The 14491-nt window shown below is 39.3% G+C and overlaps 1 protein-coding gene across 1 annotated transcript in view; it reads right to left on the bottom strand.

Annotated features, from left to right (window-relative positions):
* Nucleotides 1-55: 55 nt before the first annotated feature.
* LOC100017529 (zinc finger protein 420-like) overlaps nucleotides 56-14491 on the bottom strand; it is a 57492-nt gene continuing 43056 nt past the window's right edge. The window contains exon 9 of the mRNA XM_056826317.1: nucleotides 56-13143. Coding sequence (XP_056682295.1) covers nucleotides 10826-13143 — 2318 coding nt within the window. The 3' untranslated portion in view covers nucleotides 56-10825. The remainder of the gene's footprint in view (nucleotides 13144-14491) is intronic.

Raw genomic sequence — 14491 nt, 5'->3', positions numbered from 1 at the left:
TTTGTAGGTCACTTTTTACTTTCTTTGCCTTGTTTTCAAGCTGGTCAGTTCTGGCTTTCAAAACATGTTTTGAGTTCTTCCAAAGCCTGTGCCTAGTTCGCTGGAGTTTCTGCATTTTTTGCTTGGTGTTCCTTGGTCCTCCTTTGTTCCATTTGCTCTTTGTTCATTACCTGGATAGAAGCTGTCGATTGTAATTTATTTTTTCTTTTTCTTTTGTTTGCTCATATTTTTTACTTCTTTCCCCCTGTCATTGGCTGTAATCTTGCTCCTCTGTTTATTTGCTGGATCTGTGGGATTGGGCTATTCTGTCCTGAAGGGACTTCTTCTCTGACTAGATTAGGCTGATGGAATATTAATGAGTCCTGAGGTCAGATCTTCTCCAGCAGGCAGAAGAAGCTGAAGGTGTAAGTGAAGGTGTGGAGGTTGAAGGAGCTGGGCTTCCCATCCTGTTATCAAAGAATTCTGTCAGCCTTCACTCTGGGATCCCAGTCAGCCCGATACTTACTGTGGTTCTCAGTGCAGTCCGTGGTGGAGGGGTGTTGGAAATTGAGCTTCCTTGCCCTCTGAAGGCTTCTTATCTGCTCTATTGATAGACTAGATTAAGCCAGTTGGAGCTGATCTGTGGAGCTGGTTGTGCCGGAAGCCAAACCCTCAAGAAGCTGCCAAGATGGAGAGTGGTGTCTGGGACCAAGCTGTCCCCCTGTTGGAGCAGCTCCTCCAGCTGCCTTCCTGCCTGATGTAGTCAGCACCTTCAGCCTGGCCCAGGTGTGGCAGCAGGGTACTCCCTTGGGCCTGGAGCCCTCACTGGAGATTCCAACAACTGCTAGAGACTCAGCACAGTAGGTGGGGGAGGGCCCTGGGGCCTTCCTTCTTTCTTTTCCTTAAACCTGAGAAATCAACCTTCTCTGCGTACCTTTCAAGTTGAATCAAGCAGGAGGGTCCTCTGGCTCTGTCCTATTGTTAGATTTGATTTTATGTCCCCCTTGAAGCACTTTGTTTTTGATTGGTATGGAAAGGATTTCACAGAGGACCCAACTTTTGCTGCTTCTAAGCTGCCATTTTAACCTGAAGTCAACATTGGACTCTTCAAAGAATTGAAAACTATCTCACTGTTCTCCACCCCGGTCAGACCTTATCTGGAGTAAGACAGTGATAGTCAAAAGGACGGTAAAGAGCCTTGAATTTATGTCACATGAAGATCAGTTGAAAGAACTTGGTATGACTAGCCCAGAGGAGAGAATAGAGGCTAGGGACTTGGGGAGGTGACAATGATCTTCCCAGTACTGTATTCCATAGGCTGCCCATGGAGGAAGGGATTATACTTGTTCTACTTGGCCCCACAGAGCAGTAGTAGGACTAATGGGTAAAAGATCAAAGGAAGACAATGTCGGGGAAAACCCTCCCAACAATTACAGCTGTTCACCAATGGAAATGGCTTTCCTCCAGGGTTTGTGAATTCTATTTGGACATCTTCAAACAGATTTGGGATAACCTGTCCTTGAGTGTATTGTAGTGAGGATTCCTTTCATCTATGGGTTGGAGTAGATGGTCACTGAGGTCCCTTCCAATGCTTATTCTTTTGAATTTGTAAAAAGAAAAGCATCAAAGCTAATTAAAAGTCAACTAATTGGATGCTAAAATCACCAACTATAAACATGACAATATTATTTGAAAATAAAATAATTTATTTTAAAAATAAGACCTGAGGAAAATTATCAGTAAAAGTTCTCAACAGTTTCCTTCTAAGTATTAGAGGAAACATTTCAAATTAATTGAATCAGAGCCACAGATTAAGAAGGATCCCCAGAGACCATCTAATCCATACCTATATGATGAACCTTGAATTCAAACTAAAATTGGTTAAAGTGATTGGGGATATTTAGCCTAGGGAAGAGAAGATTTGGGAGTGTGAGGATGGGGGTGAGATCAGAGATAAGGTAAGTATCTTCGGGTATTTAAAGGGATATGGTAGAAAAGCAATTAGCCTTGTTTCCCAGTTTATCTGGAATTCCTTCCCTGGGATTGGTGCTTGCCTAAGTTACTCACCAGGGCAGCTAAGTAGTGCTGTGCTGAGCATGAAGTCAGGATGACATCTTCTTGAGTTCTAATGTGCCCCCAGATACTTACTAGCTGGGTGTCACTTAACCTCATTTGCCTCAGTTCCTTCATATGTAAAGTGAACTGGAGAAGGAAATGACAAGCCACTCTAATATCTCTTCCAAGAAAACCATAAATGGGGTCACAGAGAGTCAGACATGACTGAAAAATGAAACACATCAGTGTTGCCCTCTCCATCTAGATCTAGATCTAACCATGTTTCACATCACTCCCTGAATCTGCTCACCAACTCCGATACTGCTCAGTGTTCTCCCCTCTTTCCAGTTCTGAACCATAGTCAAAGCAACTATGTTATTTCTCCTGAAAATGGCATGTCAATCTAGTCTCCAATGAGCCAGTTTACCAACACTAATTTTCCAAGCTAAAATATACTTTCCACCACTGCTCCCCATATGGGTAAGCTCCTTGCGGTCAACAGATATGAACAGGTAATTCTCAAAAGAGTAAGACCTCTACGTAGTTTCCTGGAAAAAATTATTCAGATCATAAAAGATATGAAAGCTAAAACAGCTCTGAGTTTATCTCACATTCACCAGATAGACAAAGATGAAAAAACAGAAAATGGCAGTTGTTGGAAGACAGCCCACTGACGCACTATTGGTGGATCTGCAAAGAGATCTAGTAATTCTGGAAAGGAACATGGCATTATGGTCACTTAACTGTACCTAGCCATGCAACCAGTTATACTACTACTAGACTTATACCCAGGGACGTGCTGATAAATGTTTAACAACCAGCTCTGAGGAAGATCTAGGCACTACTCCCTTGTTTAATCTACATTATTAACATTTCTCCATCACTTAAGCCTAAACCATTAACAAAACAAATTAAGCCCCAGCTTGTAGCTTACCAAAATGTAAATGCTCACACTGAAAATTTATTATTGGCTCTTCAGAGCCAGTTTGAACCCGCCCTAGCATACTCCTACTTCTATCTCTCTTCATCATACCAAAGATCTGGAAACAAAATGGGTGCCTATCAGCTGGTGAATGGCTGACCAAATTATGTCATATGAAAATAAAGGAATATTATTAGTCTAGTAGAAATGACAGAAGGGATGGGTGTGGTGTATATTAAAATGTATGTGCATATAATATAAGAGCTGTAAGAATATGCTGCAAAACTACATGGAAAGAGCTACATGAACTGATGCAAAAGGAAGGAAACCAATAAATACAACGACAATAATAATGTAACAAAAAACCAGTAACCACAAAACCCCTGAAGAAGGACAGAGCATTATCATGGCTCCAAAGAAGCCCACGGGGGTGGGAGATCGTGTACTGCTCAGTTTTGATTCTTTCTCTTCATCCTCTTTTCCTTAAAAAAAAAATTATACGTATTCATACGTACATAATCCTGAAAGACTTACGCTATCCACCTCCAGAGAAAAAGCTGGGAGTCCCCTTTCACACCAGTGTATTTGTGTTTTACTTTGGAACTTTGATTTTCTATGCGTGTGCATGACAATAAAAATAAAATTTGAAAACTATATACTTAAATAGGGTGGCTTTCTGGGAAGCAAAATGGAGGGATGAAGAAAATTTAGGCTATATAAAAAATATTAAACATTTTTTAACTGTACAGAGAAGAAAACAAACAAAAAAGCCAGGACAGACAAAAACAGCTTTGAAAGCTTCGTATTCAATTTATTATAGAAATATATTTAAAAGGAAATCAAGCTGTATATAATAGATTCAGTTTAAACGTGCAATGCTTTTTCTATTTTACTACGTATAAGACAATGAGATTATGTATATTTAATAATGATAAAATCGTGGGTGTGTGATACTATGTTCTACTGTGTATAAGAGAAAATTGTGTATAACGATGATTAAAATAAAGATAAAGTGAGATAGGTACCATAATACTGTGTGCTGTTTTGTATAGGATAAAATGGAAATAGCTGTACAAACCTTATGGCGTTATAGTCATGCCATAAACATCATTATCCTCATCATTATGTGACAGGGCTCATTTGAGTTGGTGTCAGAATAGGAAAAATAGAAGGGAAAAAATCAGAGTGAAGTGAGCAGAACCAAGAGGAATAATATATGCATCATCATCATACTAAATAGCATTTACATAAACTTTTAAAGTTTGCAAAATAATATACACAAATATTTAACATATAAATTGTTAATTATATTATTTAATTCCACAACCCTTTAGAAGCAGATGATATTATCTTCATTTTACAGATGAGGAAACAAGCAAAGACATGTTGGAGGTCTTAAAATTACTAAGTGAGGAAGGATTTGAATTCTGATCTTTCTGATTTCAAATCTAATTCTATCTTCTGTGCCATACACACTGATTAGAGTTGTAAAGGACAAGAGCTTTGAAAGAAAAATTCATATATTTTTAGATACTGCCAAACAGAAAGCAAATTTGTTTTATTGGTTGTATTATTTTGTAGAAAGGAGGGCTTTTGTTTATGGTAGGGAGTGTTATTGGGGGAGTGACAGTTATAGTGATGCAGAAAAAAAAATCAGTGAGAAAAAGTAGAAGAGCAGAAGGAAATTTAGCAAGTGGCAGACAAGAAGGACAGTGTTGGTACTACCATGTTAAATTTAATATATAAATTTTAAATTGTTATACATGGTGGTCGAGTAAATTCAATAAAATAAACTGATGTAAACACTTTGACCAAAGTCACTTTATTAGCAGTGATGTATATAACTGTTAACAAAACAAGTCAGACTGGTCACCTCAGTAAGGCCAGCAGCGACAATGGGGGGCCTTCGTAGTTGTGGAACATTACAATTGGCTACCCTAAGAAAAGTGGGTCGGCATTCAGGAAAGGCTAATTGTGTTCTTTCTGATAATTAAGGCATGTTAATTATTTTATGGGATCCTTCTGCCCCCTGTGATCTTTGCTAAGACATCAAAACAACTGGATCAGATTCCCCCCTAAGGATGCCAGGACAGTCAAAGACACATGATATATATTTTGGTGTATGGCACCAGATTAGCTTGCTGGGTCTTAACAAGTAGCTATCCCAGGTGCTAATGGTATGAGAGAATTTTTCCTTTATTTATACCTTTAAACTAACTCCTAGGGAAAGCTGAATTCCCGAGTTTAACTCAAGGACATAGAAGGATGGTTTTAGGCAGATTCTATCCCAATTACTAAAATAAATGACCTTGTACAATAAATACAGTAAACTAAGGATAATATTGACGTTGATATTTTCAATGGTGGATTGGCTTGGATGTCTAGCAGTCTGGCTTATGAGAGCCCAGCTCATATGAAAATTTGCAAGGTATGACTTAAAACAAAGCCCCTCTCACCCAGCCAATCATCATTCATCCCTAGAGACTAGAAAAGGGGATAGCTGCTCCCTGGGAATCTTTTACTTCTACTCCCTGTTCTCACTCATTAACCAATCAAAAATCCAATTCTTCTCCAATGGAATTCTTGAACTGGAATTAGACTATCTGTGCAGGCTCCAACATTTCTATGGAGTATTTCCATAAGCCATGCTCATCACACGTTTCCAAGAGCTGGGCTATCATTGACTAGTCCTTGTTACATATGCTATTCTTTTTCTGTCTTTTATATATGAAAGCTTTTGTGTTTGTTAATCACTTTTAAGTTCATAATGAATGAATTTTTTTTTTTAAAAGAACATAAACTCCTTGAGGGCAGCGATTGTCTTGACTTTGTATTGTGCTTGGCACAGAGCTCATTACATGTGTATTTGCTTATTGATGCTTGACCTCAGGGACAATGAGAAGAAATTGCTGAGTTCAATTTAGACTTTGGTATGAGGGAAAACTTAATAGCTAGAAGTACCCGTAAAGGGAATGTGTTGCCTCTGGTAATGGTTTCCCCTTACTGGAAATCTTCAAGCAGAGGCGAGGTGACCATTTGTACAGTCAACCGAGAAGGAATTCTTTTCCAAGAGCTTCAGAAATTGTGTGATACTGTCCGTGTAATGAATATGGGAAAGCCTTTATCAATTATTCAATAAGCATTTATTAAGTGACTGCTCACTCTAAGGCAGTAACTTATTTCTCCATTTTGCAACGCTTCTGGCTTCCCTCCCCTACCCCATCCCCAAGAGGAATGGAGGGTTATATTGGGTGTTTTGGTGAGATTTGTGAAAAATCTTCCAGTTCTTTCACTTTACTCTTCCTCTCAAATTCAGCCCTGGTTAAGGTCCAGATGAACCAAATATCTCATCTCAAAAAGATGATAAATGAATTTCCCTTTCTTCTCTTGCCTATTCTCTAAATGGATCAGGACTGAGTGAAACACAACCGGCAATTTAGGAGTTTGGGGCTAGAAATTTTTTAAAGTTACATTTGCTGGCTTAAAAGTAAATGAGGGCATTTAGAACAAAGACACAATCAAGGAATGTAAAATAAGTCATTAATTCCCAATGCATTTGGCTCCCCAATTTCCAGCTCCCATTTGAACAGTCCCATCACTCTTGCTTAGGAATCACTACACTGTTCCCATTGGTTTCGCCAATCCCATTCAAGAGCCACTTCTTATGTAAACTCTCACATCTATCTTGTTGGTCTTTTTTCTTCCCATGTCTCCAGGATCAAGGTCAGGGGTGGAATTCAGAGCTTCAGAAGACAGCAGATTCAGATACTCCCATCTTTCCAGTATTTCCCCAAGTCCTTCCTGTGAGTGGAGCCAAAGATAGAGTCCAGGAAAAAGGAGTTGGTAGTCCCTCTGAATCTCACCCTAGTCAGACCTCTTCTGGAATCTTGGGTTCAATCCTAGGCAATGCTGTATAAGGAAGCCATTGATATCCCAGAGTATCCACAAAAGGGCAACCAAGACGGCGAAGAGCTTTCACTGTTTATCTATGTAGAATGGCTGAAAGACCTTGGGATGTTTAGTCTAGAAGACTGAACAAAGACATGAAAGCTATTTCAAGTGAAAGGCTTTCATGCCAAAGAGTTTAGATTTGTTCTGTTTAGCCCTGGAGGGCAGAACCAGACAATGGACAGGTATCGCAAGAGAGACAAATTTAGGCTTAACATCCAGGGGGAAAAAGTCCCAACAATTAGAACTGCCCAGGGATGGAATGGGTTGCCTCAGGTGTTTCTCCTAGCTTGGAGGTCTTCAAGCAGCCTGGGTGTTCACTTTTAGGATGTGTTATACTGGAGATAAACTTTGGGGACAGGTTGTACTGAATGGCCTCATTTTCAAATTCTATGATTCTGTGACTTGAGTCTCACCTTTAGGAACTGATGCCTCTGTGCGTGTGTGTGTGTGTGTGTGTGTGTGTGTGTGCACTGCATCTTCCTTCAGGTAAGAGCTGAACCCACAGAAGAACAAAAACAAAGGAGTGGAGGGGTCTCTGAGACTAGGATCAGAACAAATTCTCATGGAAATGGGAGGAGAGAGGAGGGGAATGCTTATGAAAATATGGAGGTTCTCTTCAAAACTCTAGATTCCAAAATTCAAAAACCTGGAGGCATATCAGAGGATGGGCCTCCAATACAACTTTATCCATAGTTCCAATAGCTATGGAATCCCCAGATGATAGATATGCTCCAATTTCCCCACACTTCAGGGTGTTTCGTACTAGGCTCTGGCTCCAAGCACATAGAATGCCCAGCCCTAAGGCTTTACTCAGAAATTTAGGATTAAAATGGCAGAAGAACAAACTAACCAAGTCCTCACTTCAGTTGGACCTCGTGCTCGATACCCTACTACCAGATGGTATACCATGCTCCAAGACCACCTCTCGTCAAACTCTTGTTGATTTTAGATACAATTAACAGTGTCTCCATGGGATTTCAAATCATGTGATGATTTCCCCAAAAGTCATTAAGGATACAAAGAATTCCTTCTTCCAGCGCATTCCCCATGGATGGACCAACATGCATACAGTACTTTGAAAAGACTCTCATCCCGATTCCCTTCCCCTAAAATGCTATCAATTGAGTCATTTGGACTAAATGATGGATACTACCAGGAGGGATAAACTGTGGAAGGGGATCCATTGGTCCTTCTGAAAGTTCATGACTAGCTAATGATACCAATAGATGGAAGCTGCATGGTACCTTTATACATTTTCTCATTTTAGCATTGTCTAATGTGGAATCACAGTAATTCATGATTATCCTACAGATGAAATTAAGTGATTTATATAAACTATATGGACTCTATATTGAAAGAATGGTAATTTTGCAGTAATGGGGCAATGTTGGGGAAGAGTAGGAGGCTGTAGCAGGTCTTTGAGCAATTTGGAGACATGGAACGTCGGGGGTTAGAATCCAAGCATACCAGAACTAAAGTTGTGTTAAGTAACGAACGACTACCATGACAGAGCATCACTGCACCTGAAAATTCCTATGAGCCCATCCCTGTAACTAGATGTTGGGTGGAGGGGGGAGAAGGAAAAAAATTAACCATTATTTAGTGGTAAGCCAGCTTTTCTGGTCTTAGAACAACTCATCCTACTCTATCACCAAACTTAGAGAGCAATTTTCATTCCCTCTACCCCAAAGGTGCTTTTCTAGATGTAATAAGTCCTTCATTCTCTCTTCTCTTGTCCCATTGTTTATTTTTAAATAATTTATCACTAGCTTAACTTTAAACATTAACAAAATTAATGAAAGATTTTGACTATTTACAGTTCAATACATTAATTTCAACATTTAAAACATCCATAAGTTTATTAGTTATTCCATGTCTGTATTAAATGTCAAATCATCTTTACATATTTGTGTATATTCTCCTCCCTCCTATTCCGTTGTAATCAGCATGAGTTTTGTGCTTCTGGTTTGATTCATGTTATTTCATAATTTTAAGAGAAGCATTTTTTCATATTTCCATGAACCTCTGATCTCATGGGAGTGGGGGGGGGGGGGAGACTTCCTCCAAAGGTGCAGATTGCAAACCATTCATACGGTTTCATCTGGTGCTGCTATTCCTATGATTCCACAAATCTGGGAAGGAGGGAACACGACAACATTCTGGGGAGAGAAGGCTTCCTCTAGCTCTCTTGACATTGTATGGATATTAATGTATTTTGTAATGTTCCTCTCATTTTTAATGTTGTCGTATATACTTTCAAAGGACAGGATCCCATGAACCAAAAGTTTCCAGGGGAAGTCAGTACAGGAGGAATATAAGAAGTGTTTCCAAATGAAATTCTGAAGACACAAAGAGAAACTGCCATTCATTCAGGCCTGAAGAGACTGATATGGACCCACAGGAAATTCACCATAAAATTTGCATCTTAAGACACGTCCAGAAGACAAAGGAAGGGAAGGTAACAAGAAGAATAAAAAGTATGATATAGAATCAGAAGAATGAAGTCAGAAACGCCAAAGTTCAGAATGAGCCGAGGTTGGCAAATAAAACTAACGGCAACAAAACATCTTTTATTTAGCTATACTGGAGTAAAGAGGAGGAACAAAGATGGCATAAGGCTGCTCCCTGAGCTAGATGGGATAACTGATGAGAAACTACTCAATTCTTAGTTTGCTTCCAGTTTCTCTGCCAACTGACCTGTAAATTGAAAATGGCAGACAAAAATGGATACTACTAAGGAACTGCCAACCAGAGTTAAGGAAATAATCAGCGTGCTTATGCACAATCAGTTCAAGGCAACTGGAACAAATGATTAGCAAGTACAGGAGGAACTGTGTCTACATGTGTCCATTGAGTCACTGTCAATCACCTTTGAAATGGGAGCAGTGCTGTGGAATATGAGCCTTGAGTGGTTTAAAACAATCCTTTAATCAGGATCCCTCCTCCCTAGGTATTGTGCATGGCCTCGCACTATTAACATAAATGAAATGGTTAAAAAGGCATAATCACACACATCAGATTTGCAGACGATGTAAAGCCAGGAGGGAGAGCTGACACAATAGATGATGATAGGATCCAAACTATCTTGACTAGTTAGGATAGTAGACTGAACCTAATAAGTTGATATTTATAATAGAGACAAGTGCCAAGTTGTGGGGTTTAAAAAAAAAAACTGATTTCACAAATAAAAAATGAGGGAAGAATATTTAGACAGCAGTTTCTCTGAAAAATATCTGAGGATTTTAATGTTGACTCAATATGAGTCAACAACAGTATGATATAACAGCAAAAAAAGCTAATTTTAAAAAAGGAAGGAAGTAATAGTCTTGTTATGCTCCTCCATGATCAGACCACATTTGGAATATTTTTTCAATCCCAGGTACCCTGATAATCTGGTGAGCAGAAAAGTCAGCCGGGATATCAAAAAGCCTTAAATCCATGCCATACGAGGATGGACTAAAGTTAAGTGTGAATATTTGGCCTAGAATAGAAAAGATGTAGGGGGCATATGACAGACATATTCAAGTATGTAAAGGACTACCTCATGGAAGAAGTGTTCCATGTGTTCTGCTACTTGGCCCCAGAAGGTAGAACGAGGAGTAATGGAAAGAGGTTGAAAAAACGCAATTAAATTCCTAACGACTTAGAGCTATCGCATAGTGGAATGGGCTGCCCTAGGAAGTAGTGGGTTTTCCCTTTATGGAGATCTAAAGAAATTCTGGATGATCTTTTTGAGGTTGTTGCAATACATGCTTCTCAAGTCTCTTTCAACTTTGAAATTCTGAGACTCATTATTCCGTTATGATGATGTCACCGCTCAGTGATTACCCAATCTTTGAGCATTTCAGTTTTTTCTAGGTTTTTCTTTCCCCATGGGGGGCGGGCGGGCAAGGAGAGAGTGAATGAATAAAATGGTGATTATTCATAGGACTTCTCACCAGTATGAATTCTCTGATGTACAGCAAGGGATGAGCTATGGGTGAAGGCTCTTCCACAATCACTACACACATAGGGTTTTTCTCCAGTATGAATTCTCTGATGTTGGATAACACTTCCTTGCCGACTGAAGGTTTTTCCACATTCATCACACTTATAGGGTTTGTCTACTGTATGAACTATTTGGTGTTGAATAAGACCGGCAGACTGGTTGAAGGCCTTACCACATTCATTACATTTATACGGTTTTTCCCCAGTATGAATTCTTTGATGACGAGTAAGGTATAGTCCCTGGCTGAAAGCTTTTCCACATTCAAAACATTTGTAGGGTTTGTCTCCACTATGGATTCTCTCATGTAAAGTGAGGGAAGAGCTATTTTGGAAGGCTCTATTACACATATTACATTTATAGCATTTCTCTCCAGTATGGACCCTCTGATGGCGAGTAAGGTACATACTACGACTGAAGGATTTTCCACATTCACTACATGTATAGGGCTTCTCCCCAGTATGAATTTTCCGATGTTCAGTAAGATTTCCTGGATGACGGAAGGCTTGCCCACATTCATTACATTTATATGGTTTTTCTCCAGTATGAATTCTTTGATGTAGAGTAAGGAATGAGCTGTTAATGAAAGCTTTGCCACATTCACTACATTTATAAGGCTTCTCTCCAGTATGAATTCTGTGATGTAAAGTAAGCTGTGAACTATTACTGAAGGCTTTGCCACATTCATTACATTTATAGAGTTTCTCCCCAGTATGAGTTCTCTGATGTTCAGTAAGGTGCCCTCTCTGTCGAAAGCTTTTTCCACATTCATCACATTTGTAGGGTTTCTCTCCATTGTGAATTTTCTGATGTTCCGTAAGGTGACCCCTCCGACTAAAAGTTTTTTCACATACATTACATTTATAGGGTTTCTCTCCAGTATGAATTCGTTTATGCAGAACAAGCCCTGTGCACTTGCTGAAGGCTTTTCCACATTCAAGACATTCATAGGGTTTTTCTCCAGTGTGAATTCTATGATGTACAATAAAAGTTGAGCTATTGCTGAAGGCCTTCCCACATTCATTACATTTATATGGTTTTTCTCCAGTATGAATTCTCTGGTGCTGATTAAAGTACATAATTTGGCTAAAGGCTTTTCCACATTCAGTACATTTGTAGGGTTTTTCCCTGTTATGAATTTTCTGATGTTCAGTAAGGTGTCCTCTCTGACTGAAGGCCTTTTCACATATATCACACTTATAGGGTCTCTCTCCAGTATGAATTCTCTGATGTACGATAAGAGATGAGCTGTTGCTGAAGGCTTTTCCACATTCACTACATTTATAGGGTCTCTCTCCAGTATGAATTCTCTGATGCCGAGTTAGGTACATAATCTGACTAAAGGCTTTTCCACATTCGTTACATTGATAAGGTCGCTCTCCAGTATGAGTTCTTTGATGTCGAGTGAGGTACAAAATCTGGCTGAAGGCCTTTCCGCATTCATTACATTGATAGGGCCTATCTCCAGTATGAATTTTCTGATGTCGGGCAAGATACATAATCTGACTGAAGGCTTTCCCACATTCACTACATTTATATGGTCTCTCCCTCGTATGGATTCTCTGGTGGCGAGTAAGGTACATACTTCGGCTAAAAGTTTTCCCACATTCAAGACATTCATAAGGTTTCTCTCCAGTATGAATTCTCTGATGCAAAATAAGGGATGTGCTATTACTGAAGGATTTTTCACAGTCAGTGCATTTATATGGTTTCTCTACAGCAGGAATTCTCTTATATTGAGTAAGGTGTCGCTTTTGGTGGAAGGTTTTCCCAAACTCAGGATATGTATAGGATTTCTCTCCAGTAGGGAGTCTGTGATAGCGAATAAGGTCTGAGTGGTAACAGAAGGTTTTATTATAGTCATTACTCTTCCAAAGTTTCCTCCCTGAGGAGATTCTATTATGTTTAACTAGATCTGAATACTGTTTGAAGTTATTTACATATGTATCATATTTATGGATGATCTTTTCTGTAGGACTACTCCACTGTATAACAGAGACTGACCTGTGACTAGAACTCCTCCTAAATTTGTCATGTTCGTGACTTTTCATCTTATTAGAATTGCTCTTGTGGGTGATTATTTGCTTTAACTCTCTTCCCTGGTTGACTTGCTCCCTCTTGAACTTGCTAATACACTTGGGGGCTTCTTCAAGTTTGAAGTCCCAAGAATCATCTCTTATGAGTCTTTCTTGGGATAATTCTGCCATATAAAAACTCTCCATTGAAACTGTCTCCCTGGTTTCTGGCCAATCTGAAAGAAAAAAGAATATAAATTAACTAACTCATTTGACAAGTGTTTCCTAAGTATCTGCTATGTGTTAGAAACTCTCCTAGGCACTGGGGATACAAGTTAAAAAACAAAATAGTCCCTTCAGATATTTCTATCCTATTTTGGGAAGACAACATGTAGATAGTATGAATATGTATATATATACATGATATATAGGAAGTAAATATGAAACCATTTTGGGGGGGAAGTTAGACACCAACAACCAAAGATGATCTTAAACTGATCTTTGAAGGAAGCTAGGAATTCTGGGCCAGATGTAAATTAAATTGATGAGCACACCTACTATGTGCCAGACACTAGGCTAAACACTAGAGATTAAAAGAAAGATTTAAAAAATAGTTCTTACTCTCAAGGAGCTCATAGTCTAAAAGGGAAACCACATAAAAACAATTATGTATGCAAATGATATAGAATCAACTGGAGATAATCAACAGAGGGAAGGCACTAGCATTAAGGGGATCAGGAAAGTCTTCTCGAATGTGAGATTTCAGCTGATCTCTGAAAAAAGCAGAGATGAGAGGTAGGGAGCAGCATGGAAGTGAGACTGTGAAAATGCCTGGAGTGGAGAGATGGGACACTGTGCAAGGAACAGAAAGGGCCAGGGTCACTGGATTCCTGAGCAGATAAAAGGGAATAAAAAGCCTGAAAAAGTAGGAAGGGGCCAAATTATGAAGGGCTAAGCAAAACAAGATTTCGTATTTGATCCTGGAGATAAAAGGGTGCGACTGGAGTTGACTGAATAGGGAGATGACATGGACTGATCTATACTTTACGAAGATCAATCTGACAGCTGAGAAGAAGATGGGGAGAGACTGAAAGCAGGGCCATCCACCAGTGGCTATGTCAGTGGTCCTGGTTTCTCCGTGTTTCTCTCTTCCAGTGTGCCATGGTCATGAATGGAAAAGGAAGGGGCTGCTAGTAGAAGGAAAAAGAGCAAGTTGGTAAAGCCATTCTCCTACATAGACTCCTGCTCTCTATGGACTGCCTTTGTTTAAATTTCTGAGCCACCTTCTGTCTGCTTCCCTGTGGGAGAATAGTTGTGTTATGTCTATGTTGGGTAATTCAGAGTCCATCACACACCTTCCCAATGGAGTACAGGGACACGATCTTTAAAGGTACACAATCCAAAAGATAAAGTAACAAAGTGACAGAGATTAAGGAAGTGTGATCAGCAAGATAAGAGGATGTGAAAAGTTACTGGGAAAACAGAATAAAGTAGAAAGAACACAGACAAGGGGAAGTAACCAACAAGAATAAAAAATGGAGGCAGTGTATGCTTAGAATCTTTGGTCATTTCACAACTTATAAT

Source organism: Monodelphis domestica, chromosome 4, assembly GCF_027887165.1.
Source record: "Monodelphis domestica isolate mMonDom1 chromosome 4, mMonDom1.pri, whole genome shotgun sequence".
NCBI lineage: Eukaryota > Metazoa > Chordata > Mammalia > Didelphimorphia > Didelphidae > Monodelphis > Monodelphis domestica.
Note: the sequence above shows the minus strand (reverse complement) of the source record. Positions and strands in the feature narration are given on the sequence as shown.